Genomic DNA, 19,174 nt, shown 5'->3' on the forward strand with positions numbered 1-19,174 from the left:
CTTGTCAGTACTGCAACTCTAGTCACAACAGCCTTCCTCTTCAGTGGTGGATTCGTTCCAGATGTGAAAGAAAATCACATCTATCAATTCTGCTAATAGAAATAGGATAAAAATAGTCTGTCCTCAGAGACCCCTTCCCTTAAAGGCTGTCAGCAGACACCTTGACCCATTTTTGCTGTCTGTCAGAACGTTACTGCCTTAGAATCACTCCAAATGGGAGAAAATACAGCGCAAAGCTCTACTGCTCTCCAGTGGAAATTAACGCAATCACCACAGTTAAGTTCCACCCCTTCTCAAGCTTTTGGATTTTTTAAAACACTGATTTCTTTGTTCCTGTACTGCTGCTGGGCCACCGGGCTCCACAGCTCCCTTGTGCGTGAAGTACTTTTACTTAATGAAAAATAGTGATTTCCCCCAATATGAACTGTATGATAAAAATGAGGGATGTGAAGCAACTCTGAAACTTTTCAGTCTCAGCCGATGTTCTCAAATTTACCGTAAATGTCCAGAATAGCTCACATTATTCCCAAGATGGAACACATGATCCAGCATGGAATTCACTGTTCCAAATCCTAGGAAAACCAATCTCTTAGCAAGTGCAAGATGCTTTCCAAACTGTGTTCTTGGTAATAAAGCAGGATTTCTGATATTAATTCATCAGGGGATCTCATTAGAAATAAAAGGTCTTTTTGCTGTCTGAAAATGGCCAACACGGCGACCCACGCGCAGCTTGGGAGCCGCAAAGCCCTAAAATCTAGTTTTAGCCCTGGCAGCCATCCCTGAATGAATCACTTGATCTATTTATGCCTCGGTGGCTGCAATAAATAAATAATACTGCTTTCACGTGAACCGTCAGACGGCATTTCCTTACATCTTCTCTTCAAAGAGACAAAGATTAATTGTGCAATCCCGTGGGGCGCCTCCTCGGGTGACCGGCTCCCCGCCCCCCGCGGGCCTCAGCCGCCTCTTCTCCACCTCCACCACCGGACTGCCCGCCCGGTACCGACGCGGCCTACGCCTCTCCCTGCCCGAGGGCCCGGCAGCCCCTCCGCTCTCCACACCGGGCGGCTCAATTTTTGCTCCGGTGACCCCCGCCACAACGTGTCGCGGGCACCCCGGCTCTCCGCCGCCGCCGCCCCGCTCCCGCGGAACGCGGGGAACGACGCAACCGGAGCGGCGCCGGCATTTCCGCCGCCGCCCCGGCCCCGCCCACGCGGACCTCACCGCCCGGCCCCGCCCCTCCCGCGTGACGTCGCGGCCCCGCCCCGGCGCGGCGGGTGAGGTCAGTGCCGTGCGCCGGGGCCGCTCTCCGCCCCCCCTCCCCTCCCCTCCCGCTCGCCCGGGCTGCAGGCGAGGCCCCGCCGCAGAGGGAGGAGGAGGCGGCGCCGGGAGCGCCCTGAGCTGCTGCCGTCCCGCCGGGCCCCGACAGGGAAAACGCTCGCCGGCAGCCATGGAGCTGGCGGACGGCGTGGTGTACCAGGAGGACCCCGGCGGCCCCGGCCCCGCCATGATGTCGGAGCGGGTGTCGGGGCTGGCGGGCTCCATCTACCGCGAGTTCGAGCGGCTCATCGGGCGCTATGACGAGGAGGTGGTGGCCGAGCTGATGCCGCTGGTGGTGGCCGTCCTGGAGAACCTGGACTCGGTGTGCGCCCACAGCCAGGAGACCAGCGTGGAGCTGGAGCTGCTGCGGGACGACAACGAGCAGCTCCTCACGCAGTACGAGCGGGAGAAGGCGCTGCGCAAGCAGGCCGAGGAGGTGAGGGCGGGCGCCGGGCCCAGGGGCTGAGGCGACAGCGGAGCCGGTGGAGGGCGGAGGCCCCTTCCCGAGGCGGGCGGCGGCTCCGGGCTTCCTCCGCGGAGGCGGGGGGACTTCCTGCCCCGCCGGGGGCGGGCTGCTTGCGGCACCCGGGCCCGGGGTGCCCGCGGCCCGGCGGTGGCTGCTGCCGCTCCCGCGCAGGGAGGCCCTGGGGACGGGGTGGGGGGGTGCCCGTGTCGGAGGGGCCGGGAGCCGCCGGGTGACGAGTTCGGGTCGCGACGCGTTTCGGGAAGGCGGGGAGCGCTGCGAGCCTGCCTGCTCCTCTTGCTTGGCCTCCAGCGCCTCGGAGGAGCCGGGCCGTGCTGCTCCGGGCAGTGAGCTGTGGTCTGTGAGCGCAGCGGTCGGCACAGCGCGGCTGTTCCTGCAGAACTCTTAAATAACTCGGCTGAAGCGCCGGGCTTCGCTCGCCACGTCCGTAGATGAAAAGCAGCCCTGCTTTGCAGAGCAGACACGGAACCACGTACTGACTGCTCCGCTCTTTTGCTTTCCCTCCGTATTTTCTCCGTGGCAGGAGGGGGATAGTCCATTTCAGATCAGTTGTAGAGGGTATTTACAAAAACAGTGAGGAGACACTGCAAAAAATATGGAAATAAGTGCTGTCTAGACTGAAGTCCTTCAGAGTTGGTGCGTAAAAGCTGCAGTCAGCAACAGGTGGTACAGGCTGTTCAATGGAATAAACTCTGACTTAGAATGTTACTACAAAAAATGAAATAAAAATATCCAAGAATTACTTCAGCATAAATAAGCTTGTGAAGCTTGCAAGATTATAAAGCAATACAATAGAAAGAAGCTGTGCAGGATAACCTCCTCTAGCTCATTGTCTTGCCAAACTCCTGTAGGAAATTGGATTGACAGCATTATCTGTAATAGAACAAGCCATCTTATAGGTCTATTTCCAGGCTTCGTGTGCTGTGCTTATCTCTGTGGTTGTGCGTACCTTCTAAATTCTCAAAAAATCAGGGAAGTAACAACACTGAGGTGAAGATAATGTTGACAATGAAAACTTATTTTGAAAAACATTAACCCTGTGCAGGTATTTTTATACGTTATGGCTATAAGTAAGCGAAAAATGTTGTCTGCAAAAAGTTTGCCACAAAGTAATGTGGTGTGACGCTGTCCCCCAAACTCTTGGACCAGCAGACCATTCATCCTGCTTGTCAAACGTGCAGTTGTTTGACAGTGCTTTATGGATTTTAATCTGAGGACTGTTGCCTTGAAGACTTAATCACTAGTTCTGACACAAGCTGCACATAAAAGGCTTTTGTAGAAAACATTTTATTTTTATTAAGAGAGTAAGAGACTGGTAAATATTTTCTGAACTGATTAATGAGAAAATCAATCAGGATTGAAACACAGGCAGCATTTGCTAGATTGAAAAAAGTAGGCCTTGGGCAGCAGAACAGAAACCATAGCAAGATGATGAAATAGAATATGGTATTAGCTGTTACTGTGGCTCTTCAGGAGCTGTGCATACTTAAGCTGGTAGCATACCTCACTGTGATCTCCATTTGTTTGTGTCCTGATAAATTAACTTGAGGAGAGAAGGATTATGCAGTCTAAAAACTTGTACTCATGTTGCAAGACAGCTTACTGATGCTTTCCGAAGTGCAATTAGATCAAAGACCGTATTTTCAGTTGTAAGCGCAAAGGTCACGTTTTTGGTATGTGCTGAGGTCAGTTATGCTGTATGTATGTGAAAATATCTGGCACAGATAAAGCATGTTATATTCATGAAAGATACGTGTTTTATTCAGACTTGATGGTTGCAACCATTTTTTTTTCTTTGAATGTCGAGATGATCTGATGGGTGCAGTATGCAGAAAGGAAAGGAGGGAACACGAGTATAGCACTCTTTTTCTTGGACGACAAGTTACGGGCTTAGTGTGTTTCTTTGATTGTGAAGGTTGCTTGTGTAATCTGATCACAAAATGGAGAATTTTGAGCTACCAAGTTTAACATTCCTATTGTTTGTTCTGACTGTCCTGAAGAATTAGCATATCTTCTACTCTCTACTTGATGTTGTAGGGATTTTTATTTGCAGTAGTATCTTGATGAATATTAATGATTTACTATTTGAATAGAAGTCTCCTTACACCATTGTCCTAATTTACTGCCTTTATTTCTCTTCCTTAAGAAGTGTTACTTAAGAAACATCTTGAAAGTTGTTGCCTGTGGACTTCTGTTATAGTGACTTTAAAAAAAAAAAAAAAAGTTAATTGCAGAAGTTCTGGGCCTACTTCTCAGTCCTCTAGGTAACGAGCATGATCTCTTTAATTGCTATGAAGTCAGTTATCTGACTTTCAACATGGTAAGTTTTGTGATATTTCTAAAGAAATAGAGGAACCAGCTCTTCTGTTGTTCTACTTACAGTTCTGCATAAACTTATCTTCCCACTGAATGTTAGGCAGCATACCCTGCCACAAAGAAGTGGGAGAGGAAGAAGGATTTGGGGTTCTGCTATTTTATACACTTAGAAGTTGTACTTCTGCAGGAGCGTACTGCTCCATACGTGAGTGTCTGTGGTTAGCAGAAGGGGTTTCATGTGGAGTGGGGCATAGGATAAAATCTACTCCTTTTAGGAGTTTCAAGCTGTCTAATACATCTTTTAACTTTTCTGGTGTTGGTGGGATTAAGCTGTTTTTGAAATCTAATGTTCAATACGTTTGCTGCTTTTGCAACAACGAAAAAGGGTTTACCACCATGAAAATTAGTTTAAGTAATAGTTTCAGCTTGATGGCTGCCTTTTCTTTCTTTTCCCAAAGTTAACTTTCTTCCTTAGGATTCTGTGTGAAGTAAACACTCTACAGTAAGAGTTTAAGTATTTTTAATTTGGGAGAAGACAAAATTGAGATTAGTTATACAGAAAGCTTGCTCAAATAGTGTAAAAGTTACTAGGTTGTTTTCAGTTACATGTATTTTTCTCTATACCAAGTCCAGCTGAGCTGGCTTTGTAGTTATTTTTTCTCTCCCTACTCCAGGAAGAACATGCCACTGCCTGGAAAGCTGGCATCATTGCAATAAAAGTTACTGAAGGACATGTCATAGGGTAATAAAAACTGCCAAGTAGGTAGAACCCTGACATCAGATATGCTTAGTGTTGCGTCTGGATCGTGTGACAGGAAGGCAAATTAAAGTATAAGGAAACAGAAGATGACTTAAATGTAGGAAGAAAAGCTTCATTTAGCTAGTACTGTGTTACTAAGTGACTGGATAGTTATATGTGTGAGGGGGGCTCCAGATGTGTATATTTGGAGTCTGAGTTCATGATTATTGCTGTAAACTTTAAGTAGATTTAAAATTGATTACATAAAGACTTTTTAATCTTATTTGTGAAGTATTTCTTCATAATTGTTATTGGAGGTCTTTAAGAACAGGTTAGACAAATGTCTGTCTGACGTGATGTTGTTGATACTGCCTGGAGAAAATGGGAAGGATTAAATGGGAGTTGCCAAACGTAGTTTATGAAGGTATCGCAAGCTTGGATTTCAGCAGTAGGCACATGTAGAAGGAGGCGTGCATCATATCCTGTGCTTGCACCTCATTATATCCTAATCAAAATTAGGATCCAGACATCAATGCTGAGCATCAGAGCCTTGAAACAAGATTACCTTTTAAGGACTGTTCTAGCTGTATCTTCTGTAATCTTGTGGTATTCCGTCTGATTGTTTTAAAGATGTGTTGATGTCCTTCAGCTTGTTCTTCTAAAACATAAACCAGAAAAAAAAAAAAAGGCCGAAAACCCCTCACTTCTTGTTAGAGTTTTAAGATATGGCTTTGTGGCCCAGATAGGACGTCGCTTAAAATGAGGAAAATTAGATTTTTTTTTTTTTAAACTTTTTTTTTTGTTTTGTTTGCCTTTGTATTTTGTGTAACCAGTAGCTTGGGTTGAAATAAGAGAATGTCTAATACCCGTATGCTGGGTGGCTAACATGTTCCTATGTATGCTGCTGCATTTACTTTAAACAATGCAAATGATGTGCAATATTTGAATGTGTTGTCAATGTACGTTAAAACAAAAAAGGCTTTTAATATGAGTGCTCAGGCTGTCCTTGGCTGCTGTGATGGTATATCTGACTAGTCCTTCCATCACAGTCATACAGGCTTAGTCAGGATGATCAATCACCTGGGACTCTGCCTGTGTTAATACTGTCACCGGAAGGAGAGATGAAACCAAACAGAAACATTCAAAGTCTAAAGTACTCGAGCCATTGTTTGATCAGGTATAGTTTTCAACAGAGGAAAAAAAAAAATTAGCCAGCTCTAATTATAACAATACTTTGAAGAGAAGTAACTTAAATTCTTACTTTACCAAAATGAAGGTGAACTAGTGGAAAAAGACCATTTAACTGTAATACAAAGCCTCTTTTACTAGCTGCAGTTGAAGAAATTGAGAGGAAGTACAAAATGATATCTTTAGTTCATTAGTAACAATGACATTGATGGCTCTGAACGGCTGTTTGTTCCAACGTATAATTGTCCCTGGCCTTTTGCAAGGTACGAGACACGTCTGACTTTTGGAAATGAACAGAGAAGCAGCTAAACAAAGATATTACAGTTTTATAATTCTTCTTTCATGTTTTCCCTTGTTTAATTTAACAAACCATGTTGGTCTGTAGCCCCAGTGCCAAATTTGTGTCAAACTTTGAAGCCCCTTTTTAAAAAGGGAGTCTGCTAAGAATATGCCAGACATGACCTGAATCTTCAATACAAAAGGGACAAAACTCTTGTACTGCTTACCACAAAGGAGAGGTGAAATAAGTTAAGTCTGAGTTTTTTAGTATTACGTTGACAAATTAATAGTCCCAAACTTTATATTGGAGGGTAGAAAGACTTTTGCATATCTGTCTTTTTGAAGTGGGCGAATAACTCATTTTAAATTGTAGAACCCAAAGCAGTGCTACCTGGGCGATCGTCAGCTGTTTCTCAATTATTTAATGATTTAGCTTCAAGCGCAGTCACATGAACACCATGCCTAGTCCTGTGATAGCCATGGAGAGCTTGTCTGAAAGGAACTCTTGTTCTACTTCATAGATTTTGATGTGTTTCTACATCTAAAGTAATTTTTAAGCAGAACTTCCTCTGATGACCCTGCTAAACTGAAGCTCTTGTCATAGGGTTATGAGTTTCAGCTTTTGTAAGAGCTATAAAACACATTGGCTAAGACTTAGTAGTAGCTTATTAAAAGTTGATGTGTGAGCATTTGAAGTATTTTTCCCACTAAGTTTTCCTAGCAATACGTAGGAAAAAAATTACAGTCAGATCACCTATAACGTTATGATTTTTAGGTTGCTGCCTCCTCCGTCTCCTTGCTTCCATGTGGTACCTGGCGGCAGCTTGCTTTCTGAAGCCTTAGCTGTCTTGGATGTTTGGGGTTTTTTTCAGCAAAGGCTTCTGGTTTGCTTTTCCTCCCTGCACCATGAGCCTTCTGTGTAGCTTGTTTGTGGCCTTGCCTTCTCTTTGCAGTGCAGAGTAGAGAGTACTGCATGACCCAAGACATCTTTGGCTATTAGAAATGTTGTTTGTGCTATCGGTACACACTGAATTTCTTCAGTTTTTGGTTGAGATAAATAGCAAAAAATGTGCTTTTAAAACTGCTATAATGATGGATTGTAAACTTTAGTGTTATGAAATGTGAACGCTGGTATATGCATCAGTCAACTCCAGAACATTGTGAGACACAAAGCTGGTAAGCCAAGGCAGTAGAAGGTGATGGCAATCAGCACAATTGCAGAGTGCCTGTAAATAGTTTTCTATGCAGTTGGCAGATTGTAGGAAATGGTTATTAAGCATTGGATGAAGACTGTGAGCATTTTATAACCTATCAAATGATAACAGAAATTGGATGGGAATGGAAACATAGCATATAATTTCAGTTGGTGCGATTGGTGATGTATCCCTACTGCAGTGCCTGTACCTTTATGAAGATACGCTCACCGGTGTTCAGTCAGATCTAAGGACACCAGGACTCTGTATTCATGTGCAGTGCTGGCAGGCAAGTGTGTTAAGTTAGGAAAGAATGAAATAGTTCCTATTTATGTTAGTCCCAAGCACACTTCTCTGCAGTAGTTGGCACTTGGTTGATAGTGATTACACAGAGCAGCCTCGGTGGGATGCTTGGTGGACACTGGACTAAAATAGTGTCCTTCGTGTTTAAACGTGGTGTGTAGAGCTGTTGGTTTGGAAACCTGCTTGCACCCTTCTTTGCTCTGGAGGGCTGCTGTGTTGTTTCCTACATGCTGCTTGAAGTGAAAGTCTTATTAAAAAGAAATATAGGAATGACTATGTATTTGCTCTTTCTCTTTGGAGAAATAATTTTGTTCAGGCTTTTTTTAAAATAAAAGTGTTTTGTTGAGTCTGACTTCACCTTTTTTTTTTGTTTAGAAATTCATCGAGTTTGAAGATTCTCAAGAACAAGAGAAAAAGGACTTACAGACCAGAGTGGAAGCATTAGAATCACAAACTCGACAGCTTGAACTAAAAGCAAAAAATTACGCTGATCAAAGTAAGTAAAATGTATTGCACTCCCTTTTAAGTGATATTAGTGCATTTTAAATTTTTTTCTGTAAAATGATAACACATATGCTAAATATCTGTGCTGTCCAGTTCTGTATTTTGACAGATAACTAGGTTTAACTTTTGTGCAAGTTTGCTTTCCTTAGAATTAAGGCAAAGACATTAGATATAAGCTTGTGACTTGTAATCTGATTGTTCTAGGATCCTACTTATTGTTTTATTTTCCCTTTAGACAGTGCTATTTTCATGTCAGCAACTTTTTCAGGAGATATTTAGAACTCGTCCCCTTGTTAATGATCATAAAATAAGATAACTTTATTCCTATTATATTGTTGTCTGTGCTAAAAATAAATGTAGTCTTTGGGTTTAGAAGCACTACTGGGATGAGAATACCATGGGTGCTGATTCTCATTAGCTTTTGTATAATTTCAGCTGAATTATTTATTTCTATGAGGCATTTAGTTTTTATAGGATAAGAGTTAAGGAAGAATACTTCCACTTTTAGAGAAGTTCTGTGTAATTTACAAAAGCCTGTGTAAGTTTTGGAAAAAGATAACAATGATCAGTTTTCCTGAAATACTGAAAGTTACAGTGAGAATATGTTGTACCCTAGACATTCCACTGCACTACTTCTTACCCTGGTACATGGTCATCGAGTGAAACTCGATTACTAGTTTTTCTACTTCTAGTTGAGTAAAGGGTAGAGGAAAAAAAATTAGTCAAACCCACAGAAATCTTATTTCTCATTTCATCTTCCCACAGTCTTAAACTGAAGGTAAGAGACCTATGCTGCTAATAATGGGTTTCTTTTTTTTCCTTTTTTTTTTTCTGCAAGTCTGTTAAACGTGCAATGAAGGCTACAATTTTTGTGTTCATTTAACCTTTTTAGCACAGTGTAGAAATGATCGGCAGTATGAATTAGTGTGACCATTTTGTCAAGCTTCTAAGCTGACTTCTATTGGCATAAGACTGACGTGTCTATCCATTAATATAAAGCTTTTATTGCTGGGCCATGCAGAAATGTAAAGGAAGGCTGTATCAAGCCTGATAAGGTTGAGATAAGATCAGTTTCTAAAAGCAGAGTGCCAGTTTTCAAAATATCCTCTTTTCACTTTTCTTTCTTCCTTTATTTCTACTCAGCCAACTTTCCAGCCCATAATGCAAGAAGTTATAGCTCTCTTGTTCCAACTTAAGTATAATAACCTTCCTGTAAAGTTTAATTTTCAGTGACATGAGTGAGTCTATAGCAGTCTATAGTATTAGTGTGCTAGTGTTAAGATTAATGTAGATGGCATGCAGAGCTGAATCTTTGTGACATTTGAATGGTTTAGAATGCTGTTGGCAAATCTTAGAGGCATGTACTTCTTCAGATCCATTGCAGTTAAAATATTCTCAGATTCTGTACAAACAGTGATGGGGGAACACATCAAGCAGTCTTTTCTAGTGAAAACCAGGGTGATTGATTTCCAGAAGTATATCTTTATAAATTAAGTCAAGCTGAAATGCGTAATCCTAAAGCACGTTGTATCAGAAATGCTATGATTCTTGTGAATGGAAATGTGTGTGTTTTTAAAAGCAACAGAAGAGGCGGGGAAAAGAAAACATTGGAATGAGAGTTGAGTGGTCTGTTTTGGTAACAAAGGACACTGTTTATACAACGACTGTGCTCTAAGCTCGCAGCCCAAACAACTTGTTAATGGGAAACCCGGTACTCTGACAACAGGATTACAGCATCAAGATTGCATTGTATTGTATATGTCATTTACTTTTCTGTTAATACAATAAAAAGTACAAAGTAGTTTCACAAAAAAAGAAAAATAATTTACATTCCTGGCAATTTGAGGCATTATACCTATAATTTCTCTTATAGAAATTGCACTTATAAAATTACATTATGTATATCAATATATATTGTTCTATGAATCTGTGTGACATTCTTCTATTGCCTTGAATATTGAGCCTTCAAATATATATATATAAAAATATTTTAAGCTTTTAATTATATTGTGTGTATATCATATTAACGAAGGTATTTATATGAGAATCTCAGTTGTTCCAGTAGAACCACTGTGTGTTGGCTAGAACTACTTTTGTTTGTAAGAAATCTTGTTGTTGAAGCAGTTATTGTAACAGCCTAAAGTTCTGGTGTTAGAACATTGACTTTCAAACAGTTCCAAAATCTTTCTATTGGGGAAAAATCTCTTGTGATAGCAAAAATGTAACTGTGGAGAAACAACAGAGCTGTGTTGAACGCTGACTTCTGCTTATTATTTGGGTTGATAACTTGTCTTGGACAACATGAAAGACTTAGGCACTTAGGAAGATTTGATAAGCTGCTGGTGCAGAGCAAGATCAAAGGAGACATAAGCACAACTGTTGAATACCTAATGAATATTATGCAAGTGAACTGGTTTTAGTGATCTAAATTTCTGGGGTGTGAAAACCATACTAGTGTACGTATTCTTGAAGGAGTCCAAGTCCACTGCATTCGCTTGTTTTCTGTTTCATAGGCAGGGCGATTTGTATGTCCTGTGATACCAAAGTGTCACTTCAATTCACTGAATGCAACTACAGGTCTTCTAGCTATAATTCTTTTTCTCTTCTACTTCCCATGCTGTTTTCTGTGGTATTGCCAACTGTTAACCACATCAACATTCAAAATAGTGGTAGTGTTATCCTTGATAATGGGAATAGCACATGTCTGGCATAAAGCAAGTAGGCAAATAAAACCTGGCTTTGCTTTTTTTTCTGTCAGAGTGTAGAGTCTGGGATAGCAACATCAGTTCATTATATGATTAATAGTTTAGAATAAAAAAAAACCAGGTAGGACAGGGTCTCATGTAGTACTTTAACTGCAAGACTTTTTGGTTCTTGTAGAATACTTCCTTTTCCTCAGATGAGCAAGATGTGTGAGAACAAGTTTTGTTCATTAAAAAGTTTTGACTCATTTCCTTGAACACTGTCTGTCTTGAGCATTTAGTGAAGACTAGTTAAGACTAGTTAGCTCTGGGAGAGTGTAGCTCTTAAGTTACATGGTAACATTAAGCATGATTGTATGTGCTTAAACATGCACGCCTGTTAAAATTGCTCAAGAAACTGTAATTTTCTTATGTCCTGAAATATAAGTGCTTGGTTTTGCAGTCTTAGTGATTGTCACACTGAAGAAAAAAAGAAATATTTCTTTGCACTTACGTTTATTATGTGGGATTACATTCATAGCCACATATTCAACCACCTGGGTTGGAATCTGCTTTTTGAAATAAAAGAAGTGAAATAAGAAGCTTATTTTGTGTCAACCAGTTACTAAATTCCTGTGATTCACTGGCTTTTTTTTCCCCTGCATTACAAATTTAAACAGTTGCTGTCAGTTGTCTCCTAGGTGAGTGAACTGCTGTACTCTACTCTTTCATAGGAGGAAATGGAAAGACGGAGAGATGAGGGTGACCTGGTGGCACTGCTGGGAGGACTGTGAGCCACAGCAGATGATGAAATCCTGAATGGCAGGGAGAGATGCACGTTGGGTTACTGCTCTTGCACAACGTATGGCACCCGGTTCTGGTATTTGGTGGGTTGTGGTGGTTGCCGAAGTCAAGCCTGCTGCCAAAAAGTGATGAGACACGTTGCATCCTGGGTTCTTCTGGTAAACTTTCAACTGCTTGAAGGAGAGCAGAGGTGTAAGGTTTTGTGACTTCTATTTGAGTTCAGGAATGTGCTGCAGTGGTGTGGCTCTCTGGCCTGTGATCCACCTCCTCATCTCATTTTGCACTGCTGCTCTTCTCTGTAACTTTCCGTGGTTTGCTGCTGCCCTCACATTGGTGTGTGTTTGCTGTCTCTATCACCTGTGCGGGGAACAGAGGAGAGAGTGCCAGTGCTCTCCAGTGCCTGTGGGCTGTGGAAATTAAAGCAAGTTAAATATCACAGAGTTCGTGAAGATTTGTCTAGGGATGATGTTGCTACAGACAGTTTTCAGAAACTCTTGCAGTTGGTCGTTAACAAAGTTTTACTGAGTGTGAGCAAAGGTCTGGTTTTGGTTTTGACTTGGGTAGACTTTCATGGGCTATTCTGTTTTGTTTTATTTTGTTGGTTTTTTTTTTTTTTTCCTCCCCTCAGCAGCAGAGGGCACCTCTGAATATTGTGGAGGTGCACCAAGCATGGAAATGCTATGTTTTCAAACAATGAAAGTTTAACACTTAAATTTTTCTCTTCTCTTTCCCTTCCACTTCAGTGATGCGCCCAAGGCAGGCACCAGTCTGACAGGATCTTAAACGTTTCTTACAAGAGCTTGAATATATCTGACTTGCACATTATTTCAGGTCTTTGATGTGGTGAGACCTTTAGCTCTGTAATTAATTTGCAGCATTAAATGTTTCAAATATCAACCTTGAATCTGGAAAACTAGGCACTTAGAGCTGTTAAAAACTTGTAATAGCAATATGCTGCTCACTTGTCCCGCAGTGCTCCGTGAGAGCACAGCATATGATACTGCTTTGGATACTGCTCGGTCTCCAGTTACCGAAAGGGGTGAGTGCCTTGCAGTGCTCATGTAATGTGCCACTGAATTGTCTGGGGGCTACAGAGGTTTAATTTATTTCCCTCCCTTGTATCCCTTTTTAGGAATGTCATTTTTTTTTTTATGTTTTACAGGCTGTAAGTTAATGAAACTTTTTGGAGTAAAAGATGACTGTAGTGTATTTTGGCTTACTACAGGAGTAGAACAGCTTTGGAGTATGCTTTCTGGAGGAATCATTCTCAGAGTAACTTACTTATGAAAGAATCTGAAAAACATGGTGTCTGCATGGTTGAAGTTCTTTCTGATGGAGGTGGTAGGCTGTGGGAGTTGAAAGATTTGGTTCCTTTTCTGGATCTGCTTAGTGCTAAAGTACAACCAAGGCATCGTACTGCATTTGACAGGACAGCCAAGGCACAGATGGATTTCATACCTCTGAAGTTTATCAAACCTTAGCTTTGTAAGTTATGCTCAAGTTAATTACGTTTGGGGAAAACTACATATGTTTAAACAAAACAAACAAACAACACACCAAGAAATAACTCTTGCTCTTCAGAGCTGCAAATGTTGTGATGCAACTGTTGGGATGATTGTGTTTCCCATGTCAGGTGACGTGGTGCAGCAATTGATATTGCTTGCTGTAGGTTTTATTTGGGGTATGAGACAAACGTTGTGGCAGCTGACCTAAAAACATGCAGATTTGTTTTCCTCAGAAGCTAAATAGAACTAGTGCTTTCACTAGCTTCAAGAGAAAATGCAAGACCAGGTTCTATTGTGGATCTTCTGTGTCTGTTAAGTTATTTGGTATTTTATTTTCACCTGAGCTCTCCAGATACCAATGTTGCTGTCATGTACATCCAGGTAGACGACCTCTTGATGTATAAATCTGAAGGCATCGAGCACTCTTCAGATACAGCTGCACAGAGCTGCCCCAGCAGTTTGATGCAGACATGTCTAGTTAACAGGGAGACTTTACTATGAACTTGCAACTGTGAGGCTTAAAATTTTTTTTGAGATTTGACTTGAGTTGCGTATTTGTGCACATGATTATGTGAATAACTAAACTGGTATGAAATACATCTGCCAATAACGCTATTTCTAGGTATGTCTCAACTGTAGTGTTTATTCTAAAGGAATACAAGAGAGCTTTTCAATAGATCTTGAAAGATGTTGAAAACTTGAGGTTGATTCAGTGGGGGTCTGAATTGTTCCTGTGTATTTTTCAAAGACTGAGAACTCCAGAACTAGTCTTATTTCCAACAAAGAAGGAACAGAATAGCTTGACCTCTTGTATTTCTTGATTAACAAATTTGGAGCTTACAGTTTGTCACTTTTCTCAGTGCAACTGTTTCTCATCTATGTTGGCTTATTTATAAGGCAGGTTGCACCACTGCCCTTCCCTACACTGTGCATCAGGTATTACTTACTAAACTTGAAGAATCTTTCTATAAGGAGAAGTGTACAGGAAAGGAAGGCTTTGTTTCTGACTAAAGTGTTTCTCAGTTACTTTCCTGACTGTCTAAGGTACTCTTGGAACTTCTCAACATGTTTCTGTCCTGTGTTATGGCGATCAGTAATCCACTAGATGGAGCAGAGGGTACAGCGAGCACAGGAGATCGCACAGAGTCACGCTGCAAGGCTGGAGGCTAAAATAAAATGGAGTAGGAAATTAGAGCAGTGATTGGCCCGCTTTAAACTCGTCTATTAATATACCTGAACAAAAGTGGTGAGAGGAGGTTGAAATCCACTGGCGTATAATTAACTGATCGTGTACTTTTTAAAAATTAAGGGAGTATTGTGCTAGCGGTTGGGGTGCTGGGGTCTGATTGTTGTAATAATTCTATTGCTGTAAATGTTGCAGTAATGAAGAAAGTGGCTTTAAGTGTCTTTAGAACTCTTGCATTCCTGAGTCATCACCTGTTACCTGGCTTTAAAAACAAATCCGGTCTACTGTAGCTTTTGTGTTCGGACTGATTTCACGTTGAATTTTCTCAAAAAGTAACTTGCTTCAATAGCCAAATGTATAAATGAAGCATTCTACTATTTTCAAAACAGTCAATCAATTAAAACTTTTCTCAGTGAAACACTTGGCCAGAGACTGGATGAGAAGTTGGTACTAGATCCAAATGATTTTTAACTTGATTTTGGGTAGAAGTTGGCTTGTATGTATCATTGTTCATTTAAATTTCAGCCTGGGTGAGGGATCTGACATATGGTTGTCTTTCTGTTACATGGTTTTAGCAGAAGATTTAAGGAGTTTTTTAAGTTGTATGTCAGGTTTTTGGTGATAAATTACAGTGATTTTTGTGGGCTTGAGACATAGTGGATGCTTGAACAGTCCAGAAGTGTCAGGGATAACACCAAGCAGCTGTATGTGTTGATATTTGCTGTCAATGGAGCATTCTTGACAGCTAAATTTTCTTCATAATTGAAAGTGTCCTACTTTTTAAACTGAGAACTACAGGGACCTAGAGTTCACAGTGCTAAGAGCTATTTGAAGATGTTGATCTTGCCTACTAGTCAAATTTATCACTTGTTTTACAAATCAGGGTTGTTTTTTTTGTGCTGCCTATTTCCAGGTCTTATCACTTTGAGGTTAAATACTTGTTTGATAGCTTCAGTCCTGTTTCAATCCGTGGTTGATGTGCGTGCTCTCTAGCACCTACTGAACAGGTCATAAGGTCTTACTGGATCCTGGGATCGATTATGCTTGGTCTGTATCTTAACTTTGGTATGGGACCTGCTTCCAAGAATGGAGCTGGATGGAAGCTGTCCAAGGAGAGCCTTCAGATAGTCTTAGTGCTAGGAAAGGCTTGTTAATGAGCTGGATCTCTGTCCTGACTTGCGTAGCAGGAACTTGTAATTCCTCTTGAAGGCATCGTACTGGTTGGATTTGGCATTCTAGCAGGTCTGTTTCTCTTTCTCCCCCTCAGGCTTATCAGCAGTTTGAGGCAGAGGACAACATACAGATGGAGGGTGTTCCAAACTTGGTAAAAGCCATCAGACTTGGGAGGTAAGCTCTGATTTTTGAACAGGCAGGGTGGGCAGCTTTTTGCTGCCTAATTGTTTATAATGCTGTCAGGAGGCAGAAACCCAGAGGCTTCTGTCTAGTTTGCTATAGTATTTAATCTCCCATTTTTAGGCTTGATTGGTTTGATTTGAGAGAACTTTGCTTAGGATTGGTACTTCAGGTCATTGAATGTATTAGGATATTGATAGTTTTGGAGGAGGTTGCAGGTAGACCTCGAGCGTGAGTTTGTAGTGCTGTTTCAGTGGGATGCTTTCTCATCAGCCTAAAAATACTAGAATATTTACATTTTATGCTCATACTTATAATGGTGAAAGATGTTTAAAGTTGTTTCCATGTAGACTTGCAAGCATGAGCAGTGAAACTTTATAGATGCGAGTTACATTTTGCATTTATAGTATCTTGCACAATGTAACCTTGCAATATATTTTTTCCAAGGATGTAATGGCTTTATAAAAAGACATATTACATGGAGGCAATGGATGTTTTGCTTTTAGGATGAATATTATCAAACTGATTTTATCATCTACTCGTTAAGAATTTGACATCTTAGTGGAAAAAAGTCTTGGACTAAAATACCAGAGGAGCTTTTTGTGGCGTCAGTTAAGTCAAGTTGATGGGAACTGTGTCTGGTTGCCACTTTGCAGTTCCAGCATGTGTCAGGCAGTGCCAGCGCCCAGCTCTGTACCTCTTGAGGGATGTTATCAGGTGATGCCACACTTCTACTCGTTTGTGCACTGCTGGATTAAAATGGAGCTGGAGACAAGTTTTAAATGTACTTCTGGGTGCCAGTGGAAGTTTGGCTTTCTTTTTTTTTTTTTTTTCTTTGTGTCCTCTTTTAGTTTCCTGTTACTGCTGGTGGGAGTGTACATTTAATAATGGCTTAATAAATTGCTCCAAAATTTGGGCCGATAATCTGGTGGTGTTCCTCAAAATTCTTCTGGCTATCCTTTGCTAGGTTCAGGTATCTTCTATGTTCAAGTCTGTAGCGATCTCCAATCCTGAGGGAGTATTTGATCTCTTCCACGGTGTTTGACTGGAAAAGGGAAGCGTGTTCTGTTGGTTGTTTTGTCAAGATCTTACCTTTGATGGGAAGCATGGTTTGGGTAGAATAGATTTCCAGTGTTGTGTGTCATCCTGCTAGTATTGGAAAAGCCTGTTTTGAGGACTGTTAATGTGGTGTCTGTTGAGTGTATATAAACTTTGTGTACATCCACTTATGACTGAAACTTCCAGCTGTAGGACTGTAACATGTTACACAGCTGGAAGCGACTTCCAGAAGAAAATGCTGAATGTTAATTACATCATTTTCTAGGGCGTTTATTTTTTTTAGCCTTTGTATGTAACAAAAATAGTTACCAGATTTAATGGGCATATCCTCCTTGACTGTGCGGTACCTGTATCTGTGTGCATTTGTTTTCTATGACTTTATTTAAGGAACTATTTAAAATAGGGCCATAGAAGGAGAAAATGATGTGATTCGTTATGGAACCTCCACCACTGTGAAAGTATTTGTTATATCCATAACAGTGGCTTTTGTGGATTTCCTGAAGGCAGGTGACGGACAGCTACGAAGAAGGGTGTTTGTAACACCTAATGTGGCATTAATCTTTATTAAATGCACTATGTCAAGCACTTTTCCCAGAATCCACTGGATAAAATTAATCACTTAGAGCCAGCATTTGCCACGCTGTCTAGCTGTGCACGTACTGAACGTCGGAGCGCATCGCCATGGTTTCTTTGCAGGTTCCTGGTGAGGCTGTATTGAACCATGACTTCACACGGAGCCCAGTGTGAAGCAGCAGCGTTTCGCAGGGCGACAACGTGGGTGAGGGGCTGCCGGCCTCTCGCCAGCTGCTTGGACACTGTTTCCAGGGGAGGGAGCGGGTTTCGTGAAACACGGAGCCAATTAGTCACGCAGCCTGCACTTCCTGATTTCCAGAACAAACCTGTTCTAAGGCAGGCTTAGCGCAGCAGAAAGGTTACCCGGCCCTTGGTCTGCGGGGAATGGAGAGATGGTGGGAACTGTAACACAAAGCCTGGAGATGGTGGAGTCACAAGTGAGCACAGCTATCGCCAGACAGGTTTGGGCAGTGAAAGCTGCTGAGCCCTTGTAGTTGCCCAGTGGTTACTGCTGGGAGGTCTGTGATGGTCAGCTGCTGTAAAATGTAATTACTTCTGACTAGGATGCTGGTCAGTCTGAGATAGTGGGTAAAATTTGGTTTGTCATGTCAGACTTTGTAACTGTAAATTCTGACACTTCTTTCTGTAGGCACTTACCACAAGCTTCCCTGTAACCTCTCTTTAAATGTATGAGGAGGCTTAAAACATCTGTTGCCTAAAAATAATTAACTAGAATAGTCCATTCATTAGATACTGTGTCCTGCATTGCATTTTGGAAATATGTATTTAGGTGTATTGTGCTGTATAATATTTGTACTGTGCTGTAAAATATATTCTTATACCTGTTCTACTGTAGACACTTGTACATCACTTACTGGTATTTGACACAAAGAGCTTTTGTTCAGTTTGATAACAGTGCAGAAATGAAAGTGTTCAACCTTGCGTTAGTATAAATAAAATTTTATTTAATACTTTTGATCAGGTATTTATAGGTGGAGTGCAAAAGGTTGTGGCAAGGAAATTAATGTTCTTATAAGAGAGATTAGATTAGGAGCTAAGAATGTTTACACAGATGTGAGTAGACAACTGTATTTTAGTTCCAGTATTTGGCCCTGGCAAAGATTGGGGTTTTTGTTTGTTTTTTTTTTTTTAATTGACACACACTTACGATAAAATACTGTGCCAAAAATAGAGATATATGGAGCAAAAAGAAAGGGTATATTGGAAATTAATTTTCAGATGACCCAGTTGGGAATATGAAATGTGCAAATGGCACAGAAGATGCTGGTGTTTGTCTTCGGATATTGTGTGTTTGGCAATGAGTCTCTAGAGACAGGTGGCTATAAATTTGAGGTTTCCCATGGTATTTAAACATGGCGAGTGGAATAAGAGAAGCTCAGTTACAGAACTTGAAACGCATGCTTATATCACATAAATATCATGCTCAAAAAATGCCTGAACAAAAAGATGGAATTCACATCTAATCAGCAAAAAAAATATTTTGTATTTGAATGGAAGAAATAAGTTGTGTGAAGGAAGTTATGAGTTCTTTGTCTTTCTGCAAACTAATTACACAGGGATATTGCTGTTTGTTCCAGCTCATCTCCTCTTAATATGAACTTATTGTCTGAAGTTCTACTAAATCTGCTAGATGTATTTTTAATTTCTTGGAATTCCTCCAGAAATA

At 41.1% G+C, this 19,174-nt stretch overlaps 1 protein-coding gene across 5 annotated transcripts in view; it reads left to right on the plus strand.

Moving 5' to 3' along the window:
- Positions 1–1,334: 1,334 nt before the first annotated feature.
- SPAG9 (sperm associated antigen 9) overlaps positions 1,335–19,174 on the plus strand; it is a 65,278-nt gene continuing 47,438 nt past the window's right edge. For 3 of the 5 annotated variants that reach the window (XM_086761991.1, XM_086761992.1, XM_086761993.1), the window contains exons 1-2: positions 1,335–1,756; positions 8,198–8,318. In XM_086761991.1, the coding sequence (XP_086618117.1) occupies positions 1,451–1,756; positions 8,198–8,318 (427 nt within the window). In that variant the 5' untranslated portion in view covers positions 1,335–1,450. Of the gene's footprint in view, positions 1,757–8,197; positions 8,319–11,744; positions 11,870–15,769; positions 15,850–19,174 lie in introns of those variants that run through there. The other 2 variants (XM_086761994.1, XM_086761995.1) reach the window with 2 other exon arrangements.

This window comes from Chlamydotis macqueenii, chromosome 18, assembly GCF_036417535.1.
Source record: "Chlamydotis macqueenii isolate bChlMac1 chromosome 18, bChlMac1.mat, whole genome shotgun sequence".
Taxonomy (NCBI): Eukaryota; Metazoa; Chordata; class Aves; order Otidiformes; family Otididae; genus Chlamydotis; species Chlamydotis macqueenii.